The sequence below is a fragment of the Myotis daubentonii genome, chromosome 7, assembly GCF_963259705.1.
Source record: "Myotis daubentonii chromosome 7, mMyoDau2.1, whole genome shotgun sequence".
Lineage (NCBI taxonomy): Eukaryota > Metazoa > Chordata > Mammalia > Chiroptera > Vespertilionidae > Myotis > Myotis daubentonii.
This window is the reverse complement of record NC_081846.1, coordinates 32,029,508-32,055,379: the sequence shown is the minus strand read 5'-3', so window position 1 is coordinate 32,055,379 and position 25,872 is coordinate 32,029,508. Positions and strand designations below refer to the sequence as shown.

Genomic DNA, 25,872 nt, shown 5'->3' with positions numbered 1-25,872 from the left:
GAAAACTAATGAGAATATCGCCATTATAAGGAAAGAGTTCAAAACAATAAATAGATTCCACAAAAAGAAATAAAAACTAGTGTTTTAGACCTAGGAAATAAGTAAAAAAGAAAACCATTACAGACATGCAGGTAATACTGGAGGTAACTAATGTAGAACTGATACTATTTGAAAAAAATAAGGATCCCAAAGGAGAAGCTTGAGAGAAGTGAGGAAAATGAAAATGAAAAATATAAAGAGTTAAAGAAAAAGATTACAGAGAAAACAGATACGAAAGGCAGATGGAGATCCAACATTGGCATAACTGGTATTCCTGAAGGAAGGAAATAGGCATATGGAATAGAAAACATTTTACATGGTACCATTTAAGACAACTTTCCTGAAATAAAAGAAATTTTACAGACGGAAAGAGTATACCATGTTTCAGGAAAAACTAATACAGAAAATCATCACTGAAGTATATTCTAGTGAAGTTACTGGATTTTGAAGATGAAAATTTTTAATGCAAAAACTCAGGGAATATAGTTCTCACAAACCTTTTCTGAAAAACTACTGGATGAAGAACTATGGCCTACCAAGATATGGAGAAATCTCTCCAAGAAGACTGGTGCCAAGTATCGGATCACTTCTGTGGGGTGGAGAGGTGAACATAAAGGAGAACAAAAGGAAACAGGTGAAAACAGATCTAACATTAATTGTCAGAACAAATCATACCAGTCATTGGACCTTTACTGAAATTAAAAGAAAAAGAAATTGGTCTTTTGTTTAATTTTATTGGCACTTGTGTTCTGGCAAAAATTTTCAGCAGGTTATATTCTGAATCCAAAAAAGCTTGATTTGTTTACTAAAAGTACAACATGGCTTATAAAGACAAAATTATATGTCAGTTATGGCTTCCAAATATGATCAATGACTCCAAGTTTCTATTAGTAGTAATTAGCATTTATTTTTCTAAGTTCCAGAGAACATTTCTCAGGTACGCTATTTAAATAAATTTACTATAGATTTTCATTGGAGATCTATTTGATAGCAGCACAGACTAGGCTGCTTGCAGGAGATAAAAATCCAACAGGTCAGCATGCTGACAAAGCTCATGATTTGGGACTTAGATGCCCCAGAAAGAATCCTATGCTGTCTACTTATTCATAAATTCTGCTGTCACCCTAAAAATCAGAATATTTAGGGGTCTAAACAAAAGCAGAATCTACTAGGGCATGACTCCCCTGGGGACTGTAATCAATATCATGACTGGCATGTGGTCAAAAAGCACCTATAGCTGACCATACTTGCATGTACCAGTTGTATACGTGGCCTTAGAGAATCTACTACTAGATCACTGAAGAGCACAAAGGCATCCTGATAACACCAAGAAGTTACTGACTACCAGGCCTGGAGCCTGCAAAACTTCTGGATTCCCACATATGTGAGATAATAAATTCCCTTACTATTGCAGTTGATTTGGGTCACGGTGCTCTATCACTTGGTGCTACAAGCATCCTAACAAATATAAAATATTTAAAAATATCTTCCTTGAGAAGCAAACTTCCCTTTCCCTCCCTTCACTCTACAACATAAAATGTAAAGCTCTTACTACCAAAAATAGAATCTCAGGACTGTTTACATCATATATCTTGTAGGTATTCACTATACATTGACACAGTATTGCTAGTTCTAGAGCATAAAAATACTATAAAAGTTCCTTCCTAAAGCAATATATTACTATCTTAAAGACACTTCCTTTAAGATTTCTGTTGAACTCAACCCACAAAACATAAATCAAGTTCATTTCACCTCATGGGATATAGGAGGAAGGAGATCTGAGCCCCAATGCAGATCTCTCTCCTCAGTACTATCACTCTCTTCTGGTTATGTCTCCTTTCTCACACATGCCACTTTCTAGTCATAGTGCTTTTAAGTACATTTCTTCTTTACTAATAGATGAGGAGGATCATCCTAAAGAGAATAAACATTTATTTCTGTATCCTACAATGAAACTTGTTCATCACATGATGGGTGAGTAAATCCTATCTAATAAAAGAGTGATATGCAAATTGACCATCACTCCAACACACAAGATGGCCACTCCCATGTGGACACAAGATGGCCTGCAGGGGAGGACAGTTGGGGGGGACCAGGCCTGCAGGGGATGGCAGTTGGGGGAAACCAGACCTGCAGGGGAGAGCAGTTAGGGGCAACCAGGTGGGCAGGGAAGGGCAGTTAGGGACATCCAGGCCTGCAGGAGAGGGCAGTTGAGGGCAACCAGGCTTGCAGTGGAGGACAGTTAGGGGCAACCAGGCTGGCAGGGAAGGGCAGTTAGGGGCGACCAGGCTGGCAAGGGAGGGTAGTTAGGGGTGACTGGGCCAGCAGGGGAAGGCAGTTGGGGGTGACCAGGCCAGCAGGCACAGTGGTTAGGGGCAATCAGTCAGGCAGGCAGGTGAGTGGTTAGGAGCTAGCGGTACCGGATTGCAAGAGGGATGTCCAACTGCCGGTTTAGGCCCAATTCCTGTGGGATCAGGCCTAAACAGGCAATCAGACATCCCTCAAGGGGTCCCAGATTGGAGAGGGTGCAGGCTGGGCTGAGGGACACACACACACACACCCCTCCCACCAGGCCTCTAAGTTAATGAATAAACATACTAATGCTTTTGAGCCTGGAAAAAGGCATCCTAGTCCTCCTTGAAACTCTAAAGGAAAACTAAGAAAACTGAAGATAATAAAACAAACAAAACCCAAAGATATGTACTTAGGTAAACTTTTGAGCCCTTTAATAACCAGCTGCCATATTATCAAAATTATTAAATTAATATATCAAAAAAATCAAATAAGGAAAAAATGTCTACTACTATTGCTTTAATTCAAAATTATTAAACTTTTATCATTTATTGGTGTAGAAAATATCAATTTTGAATTGCCAGTTCAGTAAGATGAGAGAAAAAAAGTTATAGAGATTAGAATGAAGAAACAAATCTGTCATTACATGCTGATGATGTGATTATCTACATAGAAAATACAAAGCAAATTATGGTATATATAAAGTATTAAAATTAATAAGGGGATATAGCAAGATGGCTGGATTAATATACAAAAATTAATTATAATTCTATACACAAACACTAAAAAATTAGAAAATGCAACTTAAAATCCTACTCTTCAGAAGTTAACATTAATAACATGAAAAGACAACTCATGAACTGGGGAGAAGATATCTTCCATATAGTGACTGTTAAAAGGACTACTTTCTAGAATATTTTTTAACTCCAAAAAATCAAACGACAAACAGCTCAATTAAAAATGAATGCTAAAATTAGTTGGTGAAAGTTTAACCAAAAACAAAATAACTGCATAGTCTCAAAAAAAAAATCTTCCCCAAAATATAGTATAGTAATTACAAGGAAAAAACAAGAAGTCAGAAATCCTAGCAGATACTAGCTTAGCCAAGTGATCAACATAATGTATCCCCTGATACGATGCACATCACTTCTGTAGTATCATTCCCAATAATGGGTAATGTTATATAATAAAAGGCTAATATGCAAATTGACTGAACGGCAGAATGACCGGTCGCTATGTGCGCATTGACCACCAGGGGGCAGATGCTCAATGCAGGAGCTACCCCCTGGTAGTCAATGCACTCCCATGGGCTCACAGCTAGCAAGTACAGTGGCAGTGGCGGGAGCCTCTCGCACCTCCGTGGCAGCGCTAAGGATGTCCGACTGACGGCTTAGGCCCGTTCCCCACAGGGAGCAGGCCTAAGCCGTCAGTCGGAAATCCCCTGAGGGCTCCTGACTGCTAGAGGGCACAGCCCGGGCTGAGGAAACCCCCCCTCTCCCCAAGTGCATGAATTTCGTGCACCGGGCCTCTAGTCTCAATATCATCATGAGAACTCATTAGACAAACCCAGATACAAAATCATATATAAATAAGGCATTATATGAACCCAAAGAGGCCCACACCAAGACACATCATAACACCCACTCTTCAGAAGTATCAAGGTCAGGAAAGACAAGGCTGAGGAATAGTCACAACTGAGGAAATTACAGCAATACAACAAGTAACAGCACTATAGGATCCTTGACCAGATTCTCAAACAGAAAAAAGACAGTAGTGAAAAAGCTGGTAAGATCTGAATAAATTTTATACTTTATTTAATAGTATTGTACCAAGGTTAATTTCTTAGTTTTGGTAAGTATTCGATGGTAATGTAAGATGTTAACATTTTTGCAACTTCTGTAAATCTAAATTATCTAAACAAAAAAATTAACTGTGAAAAATAAAGACACAAAGACATTTTCTAGAAGAGAAACATAATGACCATGTAGGAAAAGATGCTCAATTTAATTAGTAATTAGGAAAATGTAAATTAAAATCACAATGAGATACCATTTTATACTCACTTGACTGGCAAAAATTGAAGAGTCTAACAATATCAAGTGTTGATAAAAATGTGAAGCAATGGAAACTTATACACTGCTAGTAGGACTAAAAGTAGGTGCAGCCACTTTGGAAAATGGATTGGCTATAAAATTGTAAAGTTAAACATGCATATATGTGTAATGCAATAATTATACGCTTAGCTTCTAGAGAAACTTGAGTTCATAAGAACTGGAATATTTATAAAAACATTGTTTATAGTAGCAAAACCATGGTTCAACCCAAATATCCACTGTGAGATAAATAATGTTTTATGTCAAAAAATTAAAATATTACGAATTAAGATGAATGATATATATATAAATATATCTTAGAAACATAATGTTAAATAAAAAAGCAAGTCATAGAAGAATATATGTAGCATGGTATTTTTATTATTTTTATTTTTTATTGATTTCTTTTTAGGGAGAGAGAGAGAGAAACGATTTGTTGTTCCACTTATTTATGCATTCATTGGTTGCTTCTTGTATGTGCCATGACCAGAAATTAAACCCACAACCTTGGTGTATCAGGATGACACTCTTACCAACTATTCTATCTGATCAGGGATAGCATGGTATTTTTTATAAGGTTCAAAAACAAGCAAAACAAACATTTTTAGAAATATTAAACATGGGTAAATTAAAAAGAAAAGCATATTTCAATTAGCATGTTTGAGATAATGGTTACTACTCAAAAAAAATTAGGGATTATGACAGAAAGGAACATACAGGGATCTTCAACAGTATTGTGATATACTTTTTAATCTGGGTGGTGAGTTAATGGGTTGGTTTTAATATCAGAATTCAAAAATTACATAAGTATTACATATATTATTTTATCTGTGAAATGTATTTTGCAATATTAATAAATCTTTTTAAAACAATATTTTAGATAAATATATACCAAATTTTTAAGAATGATTATTTCACAGAGGTGAAATTATGGAGTTTTTCACTTACTATAGCATATATTTGAAATAATTTTAATAATAAATATAGTATAATATATATGTACTTGAAAAAATTAAAATTTTTTCCTAATTTTGATATTGTAATAATAAATAGCTGTGAGTAATTTATAATGATCACCACCTCAAATTTTTTCACTCACCAGAACTCCTGCAAAAATACTGTTCTCATTCATAATCAATGACATTACAATTGTGTCCTACTGTAAATTAATTGGGACAGTGCTGAAACAATATTCTCAACTTCCTATAGCTAGGTGGTATGTGTGTAAAAAATCCATATAAATAAGCCTTAGGTCCACTGTTCTGGGTGATGTGCAAGTACAAAACTTCTTGAGAGAAGGGACCAGCTATAGATGTAAAAAATTAAGACAAGAAATCCTTCAAATTGGTCTCTTTGCCTTAAAGGAAATAGAAGCACTTAAAAGTAAACACTGGTGCCCTAACCGGTTTGGCTCAGTGGATAGAGCGTCGGCCTGCGGACTCAAAGGTCCCAGGTTCGATTCTGGTCAAGGGCATGTACCTTGGTTGCGGGTACATCCCCAGTAGGGGGTGTGCAAGAGGCAGCTGATCGATGTTTCTCTCTCATTGATGTTTCTAACTCTCTATCCCTCTCCCTTCCTCTCTGTAAAAAAATCAATAAAATATATTTTTTAAAAAAAAGTAAACATTGGTGTTCTAAGTCATTTATCCTCCTTTCTCTATGACATATTCCTAGAAAGTTTCAGCCTTAAAACGAGGCTATACCTAGTCATACATCCTAGTCATACATCCTTGTAGTGATTATTCCTATCATTAACACTCTTAAATAAATGTTCTCATGAATATTAGTCCATGTTGAAAACTCCATGCAAACAGATACAATGAGAACCTGCAAGTGGAGACCAATCGAACATCAGCACATGGAGGGCCCGGAACATCAGTAGCAACACACAGTGAAAACAAAGTGTGGCGAATACACAGTCTTTGGCTGCACATATTTACATACTATTTTCTATCATCAGGAGGAAAGAACACGCTATTTTCCCTTTTTCTGGCTCAGTACTATGACAGAGCAGAAGGCAGCAAGTAAGGAAGGGGGACTTTAGGAAAAGTGTGTGCAGATCAATGAAAACAGATTGCAAAATGTGGGAAAGAAGCAAGGCTCAACAATTCTGAATGATTTTAGAAAAGGCCCTAAAATTTGAGAGTGAAGAGCTTGATGTCGATGTGAAGGGAGGCCAAAAGCATTTAGGATGTAAGAGAAGGCTAGTGGTAGTAAAGTTCCCTTATACTTTATACTAATACTTTCAAGAGGATGCACTAGAAATTGTGGGTGAAGCTGACAATCACAAAAGATGTGTTAACGATTGTACACAGTGTGAAGAAACTATCAGTTCATCAAAACCCATTCTCTTCCATTCCTTTTACATTTGCTCTGCTTTGATCAGGAAGCTCTCTCTCATTGTTGAAGGAGCTGTCTCCAAATCTGATCCTTACAGGCCACCAGGTGGAGCCCAAAAGTCACAAAAGAGAGCCCCCTCCTCAGCCTGATTTGCTTTTTGCCCACCAGCCTGCTAGAGCCATACACCCTGGAAAGAACTTACAAAGTCTAAGTTTGGTAATGTAAGTTCATAGGATTACATAACTCAGCCTCTTCCTCAGATAAGGAAAGCATACTCTTAAAAAGGTGAAATAGTCCTTTTGCTCAAGAAGAATGGATGGCGCCACTTTTCAATTTGCTTATCTTGTCAGCTATGCCTCGATGAAACAAACTAATTTTTCCTGTTTGCTTTTTTCAGCAACCTAGTTACACTTTCATTTTCCTACTAAATAAAATTTAATGACCAGCTCCCCAACCCTTATAAGAAATTCAGTCTATCAAAACTGGATGGAAGAGTAAAAGTATTTGATTTCATAAGTCAACAAATGTTTCTGATTGTCTAATAACTGACACCTTATGGGCACAAAACTGGGGGATGAAGAAAATACCAGAACAGATCTCCTTCCCTCCCCCAACCAGGTCCTTCTCCACCATTTCCTCCTCAATCTGAACTTCCCTTCCTCTTCTTTCACCTTGTCCAGTTACTCTGCAACGAAAACTATTGTCCTTCACTCTCATTAAAATGAGCAGTACTGTCACCCATTCTCTATTTCTCATTTTTCAACAGGCTCCCATTAAGCCTTAAACAATCCCATGTTCAACCAAAACTTTCTCAACCCTACTATACCTACACTAACCTATTCATTTTCCCTCCTCTCCATCCTTTAAAGCTACCAAAGTTTGCTAGAGAAAAAATTATAAGTATGTTAATTTGCTCTAGGTCAATTCGTGTGATACATCTTTAGTTAGTCTACAATGTTGCCAAGAAACACTAGTATGTTCCCCACAGTAGCTGCTGTAAAATTTTTCTATTTTCTTCAAGACTTATCCTTAAATATTTAAGAAAAAGAAATTATGACAAATCTGGGAGAAAAAGACCATAATGATATTTCCTTGCTTATAACATCCTGGGAGGGAAATATGGGACTGTAAACTCTAGACTTTAGGAAAAGAGATATCACAAAGGTCTGAGAAAATACGGGCATGAATTCTACTGCAAGAGTTTCTAAAGCACGGTTCTCAACCTGTGGGTTGCGACCATCGGAAAACACATATAGCATATCAGATATTTACATTACGATTCATAACAGTAGCAAAATTACAGTTATGAAGTAGCAACGAAAATAATTTTATGGTTGGGGGTCACCACAACATGAGGAATTGTATTAAAGGGTCACAGCATTAGGAAGGCTGAGAACCACTGTAAGGGAAAGATGATTTAAGAGGGTTGGGAAGCTCTAAGAACTGTAAATTTGATTATATAATTACAAATTATCTCAATGAGGAAGTCAATGTGGCTTTTTAAATATTCTGGACTATGAAGCAGTAAATATGAAAAGTACTAAATATGTTGTGGTTCCTAAAAGCCAGCAAGGGTTCGCTAAGAATGACTATCATTTTTATAGATAATCTTTAAGAATGATTAGGTTTTTGGTTTGTTTGTTTTTTAAAAAATATATTTTATTGATTTTTCACAGAGAGGAAGGGAGAGGGATAGAGAGCTAGAAATATCTATGAGAGAGAAACATCTATCAGCTGCCTCCTGCACACCCCGCACTGGGGATATGCTTGCAACCAAGGTACATGCCCTTGACCGGAATCAAACCTGGGACCCTTCAGTCTGCAGGCCGATGCTCTATCCACTGAGCCAAACCAGTTAGGGCAAGAATGATTAGGTTTTTTATATTACAGGACTAAGATTCATGAAAATGTGGTAGATGCCATGTATAGAGGTAAACAAGGCTCAACTGAGATCTCTCATGCCAATTATAAGAACAAGATGAAAAATAACTTTTCTAACAAATAGAGGTTTCCAGTACTGTGATAACCTTGGGACTTCCCTCAATTAGAAACAACAAAGGGCCAATGGGGATGCCAGAGAAGCAATGCTTATACCAACGGGGTCACTAAGATTGATGGCCTCCTTAAGGCCCATTCTAAAGCTGCTGAAATTATATATTCAATTAATGTGTATGTTTTATTTAAACTTCTTATTAAAGATATTAAATTAGAAGGAACCAAGATGGCAGCATAGGTAAATGCTGGTTCTCACATCTTCCCACAACCACATCAAAATTACAATTAAAATACAGAACAGCCATCATTCAGAACCGCCTGAAATCTGGCTGAAAGGAAGTCCTACAACTAGAAAATTAAAGAAGAAAGCATAATGAGACTGGTAGGAGGGACGGAGGCGCTGAATGGGCTGATCCAATACCCACATGGGGTGTGTTTTTAATCAGGAGGGATATCTTGGCTGAGGAGGCGTCCCATGAAGAGCAAGGGGTCCCAGTCGCACACCAGGCCCCAGCCCAGGGTTCCAGAGCCGGGAAGAGAAGTCCCCATAACTTTGGGCTGTAAAACCAGCTCGGACTGTAGCTGAGTGACACAGAGGCTGTTGGAGTCCCAGACAGTTCCTCTTAAAGGGCCAGCACACAGACTTACCCAGACTCACTCCCTCTGAGCTCCAGCACTGGGGCAGCAACTTCAAAGGATCCAGGGACATACGGGAGGAACTAAATTGTCTGGCATCAGGGCAAGAACTAGGGGGCAGCTTTCTCCCAGACAAAAGAGCTGGGACATCCCACCTCTACCCCCCTCCCCACCCACCCCACCCCCCCCACACACACACACATATACACACAAAGCTGACTAACAGTCACTATATCTGAGTCTCCATCAACCTGGCCCACTCTGTTTGCCCTGCCCTGGTGATTCCCTGAGATCTCAATCCACCCAATTTGCAGCCCCATCTAAGCTATTTGTAGTGTCTTTATTATATGAATGGCTGTTTGGCTCAGGCTTCAGACTTTCCTAAAATCTCTCAAACAAGTAGCAGCTGGATTCAGTGTGCCCCATACCTCTCAATAAGTGGCCCCAAGCCCTAGCCAGTTTGGCTCAGTGGATAGATCATTGGCCTGCAGACTGAAGGGTCCCAGGTTCAATTCCAGTCAAGGGCACATGCTGGGGTTGCGGGCTTGATCCCCAGTATGGGGCATGCAGGAGGCAGCTGATCAATGGGTCTCTCTCATCATTGATGTTTCTATCTCTCTCTCCTCTCCCTTCCTCTCTCTAATAAGTTAATATATATATATATATATATATATATATATATATATATATATATATATATATATTTTTTTTTTTTTTTTAATAAGTGGCCCCAGGCCCAGCACTAGCAGTAGCTTGCCAAGATTCACAGCTTGGCCTCTCCTGGGCACCTCCTAGCCCAACACAAGTAGCACCATCTTTCAGATCACTCTGTAGCTCATGACAGGTGGCCCCAGGCAGGGCACAGACAGGCTGACTTTGCACCTCCCGTGAGGCCCTAGAGTCAGAACACCCAGTTGACAGCTTCAGACCACGCCAGAAGCTTCAGACCATGCAAGATTACAACTCTATCACATCCATGAGCGACATATTCAAGGGGTGGACTCAGTGAACACAAAACCACACTGAAGCAAGTCCTACTCCATAGGAGTATCTTCTGCACAACAGCTGTTTTGCTATAGTCACAGCTGGTTCTCACAGCCAATTATCCTAGGAATTATCCTGGGGATCAGCAGCAATCAAGGCTCAACTACAACAGGACAGTGCATACAGATCACACAGGGGTTTACCTATAGTGCCCAGCTCAGGTGACTAGTGAGGCTGAGCCACTGGGCCCTACAGGACACCTCCTACACAAGGCCACTCTACCAATTCCAGGAGACATAGCAGCTCTACCTAATACATAGAAGCAAACAGAGGAAGCAGCCAAAATGCGGAGACAAAGAAACATGTCACAAATGAAAGACCAGAAGAAATACCCAGAAAAAGAACTAAATGAAATGGATGCAAGAAAACTAGATAGAGTTCAAAACAATGGTTATAAGGATGCTCAAGGAACTTAGTGAGAATTTCAAGAAAAGTATTGAGAACATCAAAGACATAAAAAGGACCAGTCAGAAATGAAGGATACACTAAGTGAAATGGAAAATAATTTACAGGGAATCAATAGTAAAGTAGAGGATGCTGAGAATAAAATCATCAATTTCGAATATGAGGAAGCAAGTAAAAACCAATCAGAAGAGTAAAAAGAAAAAAGAATCCAAAAAGATGAAGCTAGTGTAAGGAGCCTCTGGGAGAACTTAAAGCATACCATTATTTGCATCATGGGGATGCCAGCGGAGAAGAGAGGGAGCAACAAATTGAAAACCTACTTGAAAAAATAATGACAGAAAGCTTTTCCTCCCTGAAAGAAATAGATATACACATCCAGGAAATGTAGAGAGTCCCAAACAAGATGAACCCAAAGAGGCCCACACCAATACACATCATAATTAAAATGGTAAAGGTTAAAGATAAAGAGAATCCTAAAAGCAACAAGAGAAAAGCAGTTAGTTACCTACAAGGGAGCACCATACAACTGTCAGCTGATTTCTCAACAAAAACTTTGCAGGCCAGAAGGGAGTGGCAAGAAATATTTAAAGTGATGAAAAGTAAGGACCTACAACCAAGATTATTCTACCCAGCAAAACTATAATTTAGAATTGAAGGTCAGATAAAGAACTTCACAGACAAGAAAAAGCTAAAGAAGTTCCTTACCACCAAACCAGTATTATATGAAACTAGAGGCCCGGTGCATGAAATCCATGCACGAGAAGGGTCCCTAGGTCTGGCCAGCAATCAGGGCCGATCGGGGCCTTCCTTCCGACTGCCGGCTGGGGCCTCCTTTCCCTGGCTGCCAGCTGCCGGCTGGAGCCTTGCTTCATTCCACACTGCCCTCTGGTGGTCAGTGCATGTCATAGTGAGCAATCGAACTCCCAGTCTCTGGGTCGAACTCCCGAGAGGACACTTTGCATATTAGCCTTTTATATATATCAATGTTGAATAGTCTTCTTTAAGAAGAAGAAAAAAATGATAAAAATGTTAACAATAAAGTGGCAATAAATATAATTCTATCAACAATTGAATCTAAAGTCAAAATAAACAAGGAATCTAATGAACAAAATAAACTGATGAATAAAATAGAACTAGAGGCATGGAAGCATGGAACAGACTAACAAATCTCAGAGGGGAGGGAAGAGGGGGGGCAGGAAGAGATTAACCAAAGAACTTATATGCATACTAGGGGCCCGGTGCACGAAATTCGTGCACTGGGTGTGGGGCGGGGGGGAGTGTCCCTCAGCCCAGCCTGCCCCCTCTCACATACTGGGAACCCTCAGGCGTTGACCCCCATCACCCTCCAATCGCAGGATCGGCCCCTTGCCCAGGCCTGATGCCTCTGACAGAGGACCCTCATTTCCCCCCATCACTGGTTCTGCCCCCAGCCCAGGCCTGATGCCTCTGGCCTAGGCGTCTGGCCTGGGCAGCGGGGACCTGCAGTGGCAGCGGGGGGTGCCGCGATCACGCGGGCTCCGCCCCTGCCCCTGCAGGATGCCTCTGGCTGAGGCGTTCGGCCCGGGCAGCGGGGACCCACAGCTGCAGCGGCCGCGCGATCGTGGGCTCCGCTTTAGGCCCAGGCAAGGGGCCCCTAGCTCCTGGGACTGCCAGCTTCGACCGTGCCCAGCTCCCATCACTGGCTCCACCCCTACTTCCTGCTATCACTGGCCAGGGTGGAAAAGGTGCCTGATCCTCCGATCATGGCGGCCCTGGGGCCGCCTTTGCCCTGCCCCCCAGCTCTTAGCTCCCCCCTGGGTTTCCGATCACTGTCAGTGGCAGGGGGCTCCTTCCTGCTTTCCCTTTCGCCTCTCTGCATTGTGCCTACATATGCAAATTAACCGCCATCTTGTTGGCAGTTAACTGCCAATCTTAGTTGGCAGTTAATTTGCATATAGCCCTGATTAGCCAATGAAAAGGGTATCGTCGTACGCCAATTACCATTTTTCTCTTTTATTAGTGTAGATATGCAAAACCCATGGACACAAATTATAGGGTGGTGGAGGCCTGAGGCAGGGCAGCATCCAGGTGGAGGAGTGCAATAGGGGCAAGAAAAGAGGAGGACATATGTAATACTCTCAACAATAAAGGTTTATTTAAAAAACAAACACTCTAAGTTAGGAGTTCTCCACCTATGTTTATATACTGACTGTATGTTGTTAACAAGTGTTGATTTTTAAATCATATAACCTTAGTTCTCATCATTTTCTGTTCCAAACACCCTCTCCTATGTATTCTAGCATGATTTATGGTACAACATTTTCCTAATCAATGTCAGGGGTCATCAAATCATTTTCATCTACCCATCTGATCACCCAGAAAATGTTCACTCAGTATCCTGTCCTAAAGGAGCTCATGGCCAGGTAAATAACTTGCATAAGCAATTACAATACAAACAGATGAGAGATACAATAAAGGTATTATTAGAAACTATTAGAGCACCCAAGAGGGAGGACTTAGAGTCAGGAAACATTTTTCGACTAGACAACTGATAAAAGTTTAAAAATTGAGTATTTCACTAAATAAACTGTGGGGAGAGGAGAAAGCCACTGTTGGGAATGGGAGTGCAGTGTGCAAAAGTTTGGAGCTATGAACAAACACAGTCAGGTTGGGAAACGAAACAGCAAGCAATGAGGCATAAGTGAAGGGAATGGTGGGAGCTGAGGTTGCTCTCAGAGAACCGTGGTTACATGCCATCATCACCTACCCAATCACACAAGTTGGAAGTCTGAAAGTTCATCCAAGATTCTGTCCTTTTCCTTCATGCCCCATTTGTAATCGGTCATCATGCCTGGGAGAACTGACCTTCTTCATTTCCCCTGAATCTTTTCTTTCTCTTGTTTCCTTCATTGCAACTCCTCTCCTGCAGGTTCTCCCCTCTCATCTTACTGCAAAAGCCTATTATGACTGCTTGCTTCCAGTCATGTCCCTTCCCATCCACTCTAGGCTCTCAGTGACTGATCTTTCAGCAAGGAGGCTTCCATTTTCCAAGAAACAATCCTGGATTTCTCGCTTCATCCACCTCCTCTAAACTTCCAGAAAATTATTTTGTTCCTATGGAAGAACTTAGAACATTCTCTTTCATACTATAATTAGAGCTCAAAAGACATAAGCATTCAATCTATCTGCTGTATCCACACTCCTGCATGGAGAGCCATGCTAACTGGGCAGTAGGTCATGGGACCATGGACTCCTACCTCTAGTTAAAACTACTGACCAGGGCAAATAATTGTCTCAAGCTAGATCAATAAAATTTTCTGCCGCAGAAATTCTGTATTGTGATCTAGACTTTGGTATGTGACCTGCAGAGGCCCAGCAGTACCATTTTAGGGCCATGCGTGGTACTGAGTAGGCAGGTGGAAACTGTTAAGAAAGAGGCAGAATAATACTGCTTGTGTGTAGAAAGGGCTAGAGAAATGATACCACGTGGTGGCTGGACTGTCAGGGTGGTTGAGAGAGAAGCTGTGATTCCTTTGCCACCTTGGTAGTTCTGAGTTCCTCATGAGACCTGCCTATACTTCTGGCCCTGGATTTGAGGAGGACCACCAGTTTCTTATAATAATCACCATTTTTATTTAAACCAGTTCAATTAGGATTCTATTTCTTGGAATCAAATTAATCCTGTGACATTTATGTACAAGTCCTTCCACATTAGGCTATAACCGTGGTGGGCAAACTGCAGCTGGCGAGCCACATGCGGCTCTTTGGCCCCTTGAGTGTGGCTCTTCCACAAAATACCACGTACACCCGCACGTACAGTGCAATTGAAACCTCATGGCCCATGCACAGAAGTCGGTTTTCAGCCTGGGCAAGTCTATTTTGAAGTACTGTTGATACTTGGCTCTGTTGACTAATGAGTTTGCCAACCACTGGGCTATAATTTCTTTGAATAAATTATTTCATTGAATAAATAGCTTTCTACCTTTCTATTTCTCACACAATATAGCACAGTGACTTACACACAGCTGATCAACACTTGCCCATGAACTGAATTTAACTACAGAAGAAGTAAACGACTTTGGACTTGAATAATTAGTAGCAATTAGACAGGCAGAAGTTGTTTGATATTTCTAAGGGTAGAGTATAGGGGCAGGGAGAAAATTCAAAAGAAAGCGTCTTTGGCTAACCTCAGTTTTTAGGCACAGTTTTTGCAGAAGCTATCCACACACATTTACACCCATAGCAAGTACTACCTTCACACTCCTGATAGAAACCTGGCCAGGATGATAGAGAAAACCTAGGCCAGTGATGGTGAACCTTTTGAGCTAGGCGTGTCAGCATTTTGAAAAACCCTAACTTAACTCTGGTGCCGTGTCACATATAGAAATTTTTTGATATTTGCAACCATAGTAAAACAAAGACTTACATTTTTTGATATTTATTTTATATATTTAAATGCCATTTAACAAAGAAAAATCAACCCAAAAAAATGAGTTCGCGTGTCACCTCTGACACACGTGTCATAGGTTCGCCATCACTGACCTAGGCAGTCCTAGCACAGCATGTTCTGATTAGGAAACAGTGACCTCAGCTCCTAAAGATCAGTAACTGATAGCCAGAACCAATGGTAAGGCAACCACCAACATTCTCAGCAGCTGCAGCCCACACCCCTTAGAAGACAGACCTCATCTGAGAACTGCATCATGAAAACCTGACATATTTTATTTCAGATACATTTTCTTTTTCACAAAGATTTTAAAAGGCATATTTCCATAAAAGATCATTCTTAATGTCTTTATAGTAAGAAAATAGAGGAAAAGTTAGCAGAGTTTTCCATCTAAGTATGAGAATCTTCCTTTTTTTTTTAAAGAATATAATTAGCATATGGTTATTATTTTTAAATATTCTTTCTTAATATTCAGCAAATGTCCTTGCTGCTTTAAAGCATTGACTCCTTTTTCAATTATTAGTGTACTTTACACACAAGAAAAAGAAATCTTGATGAAATAATGGCTCAACTGTAAAAAAAAAAGGAACCTGCAAGGCCATTCGAGCAATAAGAGAAACTCACACCCGAAGATTTCCTGACTACACCCTTACAACTTGAAAACTAAGGAAGAAGTCCAATCAAGTATACAGAATGGGATGTGACAGAAAGGCAGATAAAAGACAAGGCTGGATTTCCTGCTGTGATGTGAAAGGCTTCCCTTTTCACTGCCAAGCAGAGTGTGGCAGCCACAATCAACAGAAGCCAGGTGGCACAGCTACTATCGGGCCTTTCGAGTTAATGGTGAGAAACTGGCAAGCCTCTGAGAAGGACTATTTAGAGCTCAAGGGATTGACGTCACTTTTGGATAATGATTTAGGCTTAAAAAAATGATGACATTGCAATCACACTACTTGAGAGTAAAAAATAAAGTACAACTGTTCCTGAGTGGTTCTGAGATCATATAAATCATGATGATCTTCATATCACTGAAAGAGTGGCATAGGATAGTGCATCTTAAATTGCATTGGTATGACATACAGATTTGATCTGACTTACTTCACTGGGCATAAGAGGTTAAGTATAGAATAAACTTGATCAAAGCAGCACAGTATGGCCATCCATTCAGTGTTGGCACTCATAACCATAGAACATTCCTAGGAGGCTCCATCCTGTACAAGTTAGATGATCAACAAGCAAATCACCAAAATGGACAAAAAGTGTCAGAACAAACTCTGTTCTAACTTGTATGCTTTTATGTTCATTTCCTGTGAAGCATAAACCAGACATCATCTATAATAATAAAAGCATAATATGCTAATTAGACCAGACAGCCGAACGACCTTCCAGACGAAGCCAGAGCTGCAAGGGCTGAGGCAAGTTGCCATGGCTGCAAGGGCTGAGCCCCTTGCATGAATTTCATGCATTGGGCCTCTAGTCAATAATAAAGAGCTAAAGATTTAGCTAAAACTTAAGACTGCTTTTCTTTCAAACTGAATACCAATTATAAGAAGACAGGCACAGCATTTGATCAAACAGCTGGGTTCAGCAGTTTCTTAAGATCAAAATAAAGTGGCTATCCATGATGCTCTGCAACCACAAATCTATATTTAAGTTAGATTGGTTTCTGATAGCTTCCATTAAAAAATGGTACCATTTTCCTGCTTACAGTAAGGTAATTTTGTTTTTAATGCCATAAGTGAAAACTCTGAAGATTAGTGTCAAAAAAGCACATCATTCAAACATCCCTTCATATTCAGATTTAAAACATGGGAGACCGGGATCCCTTGAATACGCCTTGACTTGCATATATTAACACTAGTGTCTGAAAGGATGGGTCTGATTGTTTGATGTGATGAATTCTTTGCAGTTCACAAATACAAACAGGATACATGACAGGAAATATGTATGTATAGGTTCAGAATGTGCTTATATTTTATGTCCAAAAAACAAAAACAAACCGAAAAGGTGACTGCCTCACAATTCAAGGAACCTATAGGTGAACACTTGAGGTGGTAGCTAAGGTCAATTTCTTAAGAACCAGGACCAAAATATGTAAAGTACCCATGTTTTAATAAGAAATAATAATTAAAATATAACAAAAAAGTTTACCTAAAGGCCCCCTAAACCAAGTTCTGTGTGGGATCTGTGGTTTTCTTGCCGGAGCTCACCTACCCCAAGGCAAAATTGCTGTCCTCCTTCCAGTCCACAATGCGGCAAATGAACAGTGTATTGGCATAATCTTTAGGCCGGGTCACAAAGTCTTGGGGACAGTCCTTGAGAGGCACGTATATTCTGGGCACTCGGTGGTCTGAGGGAGAAAACAGGGCATATTTCCTGAACAGTTCGCTGTTCTTATCAGCCAGGAGTTTGAGGAAGCCAGTTGCTGCTCGGGAATGCTTTTTCTCCACGATGTAAACCACCTGCAAACACCAAAGACATACTCAATGCTGCTTAGCTACAGGACTGGGGAACAGTTGGGAGAGGTCAGCAGGAAATTATTTGGTCAACCAGCTGGGTCCAGCAGTTTTTCCAGGTCTATATGAAGTGTCTCAGGAAAGCTGTGTGACTAAGTAGTTGCTATTTCTGTTGGTGGGGGACTGAAGTCTCCTGCTGCTATGTTGTTCCCCTAGACTGGAGCCCCTAACTAGTTGCCTTCCTCTTTTCCCCTTTCAGAATTCTTCCTTGGTTGTCTCTAGTTATATTCCAGGGTTTATAGTTGTACTTAGTAGAGAAGAGCAAGGACAAATGAATCTATGGCATCTTGTCTGAACCAGAAGTCCTTGCTTCTAGTTTTAATATTTGACAACATGAGAAGTGTATAAAGCAGCTGGACATTATTTATGATTCATACATTAGTTGTCATAGAAATGACTTGACCACAGCATAGGTTTCCCATACAAGTGTTGTTTGGGCTTGTAATTTTAGTTTGAATTTATTAAGAAACTATCCTTCCATCTCCCCATCCCCCATCAAAAAAAAAAAAAAAAAAAACAGCCAGAGAGAGAGAGTACCATTGGAGGGCAGTAGCAAATTACAGAACACAAGTTCCATCACCAGCTGCCTCTATTCAGCTCTGACTAAAGTCATTTCAGAATGTGGCCCAGTGCTGCCGATGTTTTGTTTTGTCAGGAGAAGCCAGAAGTCTAATTTTTTTTATGTGACCACTCCAATTTTCTTTTTTTAATGTAAGCTAACAAGTAAAAATCTTTAAATACTGCTCAGGTCAAACAAAACACAAGTTTGTGAGCCAGACCTAGCCCACAGGATTTCATTATAATCTTCCACACCTCGCATACTGCCTGTCACGTGGTTAGATTTGAAAATGCTTATTAAAATGAAGATCTAGATAACTGGATGGGGAATTGTGGGTAACATGTATGTGATATGATTTAGAAATTCCTCATGTCACTATGCAGGAGACATTCTTGACACTCTCCTAACTAACTCCCTATACTGAGCAGCAAAACTGCATTCCCCAGTTAAACATGCTGTCTATGCTTCGGGCAGAGGAAGCCTCATGCCATTATGCCACCTCATTCTTTGCCTGTGTACCACTTCCTCCACCATGAGCTACTTAGCTGGGGTCAGCTGTGTTTGATCCCATATCTGATTATGCCACTGCATACATAATTAAGCAATAAAATCCAATTATGCAAAACAACAAAATCAATTGTTTTTATTTCTATGATAACTAAATTAAACATTTTGGAAAAATTAAAAGAGACTTCTTAAAAGCTTACTTTTGAATTACATATGAGCATGACAACAACTAAACAACAATGGAGCTCTGGCTGGTGTTCTCTGTTGATTAGAGCATCATCCCATACACCAAAAGGTTGAGAGCTGGATTCCTGGTCAGAGCTCATACCTAGGTGATGGGTTTAATCTCAGGTTGGTGTGTGTAGGGAAGGCAACCAATCGATGTTTCTCTCACATCAAAGTTTCTCACTCTCTCTTCCCTCACCTCTCTCTAAAAATCAATGAACATGTCCTCGGGTGAGGATTAATTAATTTTAAAAATAATGAAGAATAAAAACTATAAAAATCTAGAACATTAATATTGATTCCTTCACCAGTGCCTAAATTCTCACTCCACTTTAAATAACCCAAACTGGAAATCACAGATGCCACATTATGAGTGTGCTTTAAGCAAAAATAATAATAATAATAATAATAATAATAATAATGAACTTCAATAAACTTACCCACATACAAAGAAAAGGTCTTGGCCCTTCATCCAAAGGCAGGCAAATGAACTTATTACATGTTTACAGTTATACAAAAAGATTTACTTTTTATAATACCCTGCTTCCACTGACTGTTCTGATTAATTGACTAAAACTACAGCCCTAAGTGTCCCATGAGAGACCTTTGACAGGTAGCTCAGGTGACAGCCATTTGGACAAATAGGGAAATCTGTAGGCAATGACCTTTGCTGATCTTTGCAGTGACCTCTCTGGTAAAGCGCTTGTGTCCTGTGCCATGGAGGTGCTCTCATCTTTTGTACTTGGTGCACCAGCATCCTCTTCACCTTAATTAAAAACAGAAAGAAAAAGAAGAGGAGGAATAAAACGCATATGTATTAGGCATAATGTATTAGTCATACAGACTCATGGGATTTTTAAATTCAGAGCTATAGGATTCTTGGATACCATTTACCCCAAACCACTCATTTTATGGCAATGGAAACTCAGGCCCTCACTGGTTATGTGACTTGGCTAAGGTCAATCAAATCACCTACTTGCATTAATGCTCACACTCAGCAGGCCACATTTTACCCATTTAACACTATTCATATGCTAAACATCATACATATGGAGAGCATCAAACTATGTTGAATTAAACTTAATCACCTATGTGTCAAAATGCCAAAAACACTGCATGTTAAATACTGTCCCTGCCTACAATGAAGAATAGAGATAGGTTATTTTATTATGTACATCTGCTGAAAAAAAACCAAAATCAAAATAAATGTTAACTTTCAAAAGTAGTTTGGTATCAGCCATAACAAACAAAATGGTGGAAAATAAATTATACTTATCCTATATAATAAAAGCCTAATACACTAAGTATCTGGTCGTCTGGTGGGCCATTCAACCAGACAAAGCATAATATGCTAATGATATGCTAAGGCCACTCAACGGCTCTCTATGATGTGCACTGACCACCAGGGGGCAGACAGTCAACAGGTCGACTAGTCACTGTGATGTGCACTGACCACCATGGGGCAGATGATCCAACCGGTGGTAGGTTAGCTTGCTGCTGGGTCTGGCTGATCAGGACTGAGTGAGACGGGCTGGATACACCATGGAGCCCTCCTGCGGTCCTTCCCCAGCTGGCCAACCTCCCGTGTCGCTCCCCAGCCCCTATCGTGCACCAGTGGGGTCTCTCAGCCTGGCCTGCACCCTCTCGCAATCCACCCCTCAGGGGATGTCGGAGAGCTGATTTTGGCCCGATCATGCAGGCCAGGGCAAGGGACCCTACTGGTGCATGAATTTATGCACCGGGCCTCTAGTTAAATAAATAAATAAAAATGCCAACCCTGATTTTCCTCGCTTTCTTAGTGACATTATATAAAGAGTAAATCACTTAAAGTCTTTTAATGTTTAATTTCCTTTCTTAAAAAACTTATAAAATGCACATTCATCCAAGAAACTGAAACCACATCTCCCCAGTAAAGAGAATTAGGCTCTGTACCAGAAGTATTAAAACCTCTCATGAACAAAAGCAGCAAATTACACACTTTTGAACATTTAATATTTTGTATTTTCATGCATTACATTAGATTTCCCCCATGCCACAAAATAGTCTTAGCCAACTATACTAGAGTTTTTGGATTTTGGGGGCCACAACCAATTCATGTGGGACCCACTCCATTGAGCCAAGAGAGACTTGTATTTATCATCAATTGGATATTACCAAGGCCAAAATAATTAAATAATTTCTTTAAAGGACCAGCTGCCTCTTAGAAAGCCTCAGTTTAAAGCCAATTTTTACCACTGTGAGCATACTCTGGAAACACTGACATGATCTGACCTACTGGGGTAAGAATGATCAACCGTTTGCTTTTCTTTTTCTTTTCTTTTCTTTTTTTTAAAATATATTTTTATTGATTTTTTACAGAGAGGAAGGGAGAGAGATAGAGAGTTAGAAACATTGATGAGAGAGAAACATCGATCAGCTGCCTCCTGCACACTTCCCACTGGGGATGTGCCCGCAACCCTGGTACATGCCCTTGACCGGAATTGAACCTGGGACCCTTCAGTCCGCAGGCCGACGCTCCATCCACTGAGCCAAACCGGTTTCGGCTGCTTTTCCATCTATGTTGAAATATACCTACCATAGTGCCCACTGAAAGCAAAATTTTCATTGTTTACCAAAAGGAAAAAACAAACAATAACTTTCCCATTGTTGGTCATGCTGTCCACCCGTAAAAGAGGGGATTCAGGCTGACCGGTGGGGCTCAGTGTTTGAGCGTCAACCTATGAACCAGGAGGTCACAATTCGATAACCGGTCAGAGCACATGCTCAGGTTGCGGGCTCGAACCCCAGTGGGAGGTGTGCAGGAGTAGGCGATCAATGATTCTCTCTTATCATTGATATTTCTATCTCTCTCTCCCTCTCCCTTTCTCTCTGAAATCAATAAAAATACATTTTTTTCTTAAAGAGGAGCATCATCCAAGTTCATCTTTTATTTTAGACCATAGTTCAGGATTCCAAAAAATCATTGGATGCTTCCAGAACAACACCTCTTATACTCTTAGGGAGAAAAACCCACACAAGTTTTTTATCTGTTCCATACATATTTTGCCAATATGTTCTGCAGAACAAGGTAATTCAGGAAAGATAATGAGCCTGGAATTACCATGAACAAGTACACTGTACCTACATATCTAATATTTGAGCACAAGAGTTGGTAAATACAGGGTAGTGAGGGTTTTTCCAATGTACCCCATATCCTAGGCATAAAGCCTTCTGATGGCTCTATCTTATGACTGTTGGTTTAAATTCCACTCCAACAACAAGCAAGTCTTCAGTTCCAAAGTTTATATGCCAGCCTATATCCAAAGAAAGAGGGCAAGCCACAGCAGTGGGCCCAATCATGACTTTCAGACATCATACCTGAACATGACCTTTCAGGTTCTATGTTCATAAGAATATCCTGGCAGAAATAAGGCTTTGTTCAGACAAAGATGCATTTTGGAGTTGAACTAATAAGTTAACCTAAGTTTACAGCCCTGCGGGTAAACATCATAGATGTACTCAATAAAGATGAAGAAGCACAATGCCAGTTTAGAAAGGTGAATCACCTTAATAGGTTTCCCACAATTACATTTCACCACACTGAATAGCAAAGTTGCCAATTTAATGCATTGTTTAATCTCAAGATCACTTATTTATTCATTTATTCCATGTGTATTTATTGAGCACTGGGCATTGAGGATTCAGTGGTGAATAAAAGAAATATAGTCCAAGCCCATACAGAACATATACCTTAATGTGGGAGTGATAGTCAATAAATAATGACTCAATAAATATAAAGTTATAAGTTGTGATGAATGGTAGAAAGGAAAGAATAGTCCCTTAGGAATAAGAGGAAAGGAATATGATTTACATTAAGAGGTGAGGAAAAGGCTCTGTGTGAGGTGACATTTAAGCTAAGACAATGAGGATGGTGTGTTTAGGAGTGAAGAAGGGAACATAAGGGTTGGGAATGTCACTAGGGAAGAGCCAGAGGTGGGAAGTTCTTGGCACAATCAAGGGAAGAGAAAGAAGGCTATGTGGCTAGAGCACAGTGAGCAGGAATATGCATGACAAAAGATGAGAATGAGAGGCAAACAGGAGTCAATTCAGGTGGGGCTTTCTAGGATTTAAGAGTTCTGGAGTTAAACCTAAACACAATGAGAAGCTCACTAACTATTTTAGGCAAGAAAATGACACTGCCAAGGTTAGATTACAGCAGGCTTATACCTATAGTAGTCCAGACATGGAGGATAGTGCTTACATGCAAGCACTGGAAATGGATTTAAAATGATGAGTTTAAGTCCAGCCGGTGTGGCTCTATGGTTGAGCGTCAACCTATGAACCATGAAGTCACAGTTGGATTCTGGGTCAGGGTACATGCCTGGGTTTCAGGCTCAATCCTCAGTTAGGGGTGTGCCGGAGGCAGCCAATCAATGATTCTCTCTCATCATTGACGTTTCTATCTCTTTCTCCCTCTCTCTTCCTCTCTGAAATATACATATACATATTAAAGGATCAGTTTAAGACCTATTTTGGAGTTGATCTAATAGACTGGTGGTAGATATCAGAGTTTAGGGTTATTTCCAGGTTTCCAGCATCTACAGCTAGGTTGGCAGAGGAGGCATCATTATTGGCACAGGAAAGACTAGAGAATAAGGTGAAAATCACGAGTTCTATTTGAGAGATGGTTCTATTTGAGAGGTTACCTGTGAAACCCTTAAGTCATAATGTTGACAGTTCAACATGAAGGTCTGAAACTTTCAAAAAGGAAAATCTGGGCTGTGACTTTAAATACAATTTTTGTGCTGAGAATTTCCATATTTATTTTTTCCAGCTCAAGCTGCAAGAAGAAATTCAAACCCAAGTCTGTTACTACTATTAGTAAGTTCATGAAGCTCTTCCACTGCTACATGCTCAAGTAAGAAGTAATGTGCTGTCACTGTTAAGGGAAAAAAATTTTCTGAGGAAGTGACTTGGAGCTTGAAGGATGTATAGATAATTAAAAGAGAGATAAGAAAGGTGAAGGGCATTTCAGGTAAAGGCCCAGAGCTGTGAAAGGGCCTATTGAAGCTACTAACATGTTGAGAACACAAGTGTTGGGTGGGCAGGGCCTGGGATGGAGAGAAGAACAAGGCTGACAGAGAGGTGAGATGGGTCCTATAGCATGGAATCTAGTTATAACTCAATTATCTATTCTCTTCTTTCCTAATAATAAGAACTACAATTTTTAGCTGAGTATACTAGTTAAAAGACTACGTTCCTCAGCCTTACTGCAAACTAAACATGGCCTATATGTCTAAGTTTCAGCCAGTAAGATGCAGGTTAAAGTGTTGTGACTTATCAGAAGTATTCTTAAAGGATACACCTTCCCTCTTTCTTTTTTCCTTCTTGCTGGCCAGAATGTAGATGTGATTGCTGGACCTCAGGCACTCATCTTGGTCCTGGAGGTCACAAGACAAGGGTGCTCCCTACTGTGCAGAGCAGCACAACATAATGAGCTGAAGACTGTGGATCTATCCTACAAGCTCTGACCTGCCTATCTCTGGCCTTTTTTTATGTTATCCTATATAATAAAAGCCTAATATGCTAAGTGCCCGGTTGTCCGGTCAGCTATTGAACCAATCAAAGCGTAATATGCTAAGGCTGCTTAACTGCTTGCTATGACATGCACTGACCACCAGGGGGCAGACAGCTGACCGGTCAACCAGTCGCTATGGCATGCACTGACCACCAGGAGGCAGACAGTTGACCAGTTGCTATGGCATGCACTGACCACAAGGGAGCTGACAGTCGACCGGTTGACCAGTCGCTATGACGTGCACTTAAGTTCATTGAAATTTTAAGATTTAATGCCACTCTCAGCAGAACAAACTTTCTAACATACAGGTCCAGATGATGAAACTGACAAGTTGAGAATGCATACATTTTAAGGATATGAATTTGGTAGCACTCTGGAGTAGAGAGGCAATAGTACAGAGATCTCAGAAAGCTGGGGCTGCTGTCTAGGTGAGACACTATCAGAATCTGAATTAAGATGGTAGCAGTGAGAGTGAAGAGAGGCAAGACTTGAGAGATCTCTGAGAAGGATGCTACTGTGTCTTCATCACTATGAATGACTTAGTATATAAAAAATGGGCTTAAATTAGAAGAGCTTTTGATTGAATATCAGGAAGACTACTTTGACAGAACAATAAAACTCCAAAATGAAATTACCAGAACAGGGCAGAGGTGCCAGCAGTCCTCAAGTTTGTGGGTCCCCATAGCCTTCGGGTTTGCCATACCAAAGGCAGAGCTGGCCTATGCATTCTGTGGTCCTTGTAGTTTAAAAAAAAATTTAGAAACTATTGACTACCAATATTCTTCATTAAACAAAAGAATTTTCTAAAAAATAGATAAACAACTGATATAAACAACTGTTCCTTAGATTCCCTCAAGAAACACTCTAGGAAGAAAAATCCAGTGAAATCTTAATCTCTCTCTACAGATTATCTGAAACTTCTATTTTAAACATTTAAAAAATAAAATGTCATGGTTTGCTGGGGTTGGCATGGCCATTTACATAATCAAGTGCAAACCCAACATCTACTTTCGTAAGAAAAATTGTTCTGCTTTGGGCTTCTCATAAATAAACAGTCAACTGAGAAGTCTGATGATTCTTAAAACTTTACAAACACATCAGAAGGTTTCAGTTTACTCGACTACTATGCTAAGTGGAGACAATATGAAGAGAAAAGCAAGAAAATGGGCAAAAAGGTATTTCAATTCATCCAATTAAAAGTGTGACAAACTCTGACAAGTCTAAACTTTTTCCATCTC

At 40.0% G+C, this 25,872-nt stretch overlaps 1 protein-coding gene across 10 annotated transcripts in view; it reads right to left on the bottom strand.

The window, feature by feature from the left end:
• The window catches only part of DIS3L2 (DIS3 like 3'-5' exoribonuclease 2), a 342,664-nt gene that overhangs the window by 178,764 nt on the left and 138,028 nt on the right, over positions 1 to 25,872 (bottom strand). For 8 of the 10 annotated variants that reach the window (XM_059703557.1, XM_059703558.1, XM_059703552.1 and 5 more), the window contains 2 exons: positions 19,743 to 19,843; positions 17,485 to 17,732 (listed from right to left, as the gene is read on the bottom strand). In XM_059703557.1, coding sequence (XP_059559540.1) covers positions 17,485 to 17,732; positions 19,743 to 19,843 — 349 coding nt within the window. The remainder of the gene's footprint in view (positions 1 to 17,484; positions 17,733 to 19,742; positions 19,844 to 25,872) is intronic. The other 2 variants (XM_059703562.1, XM_059703561.1) reach the window with 1 other exon arrangement.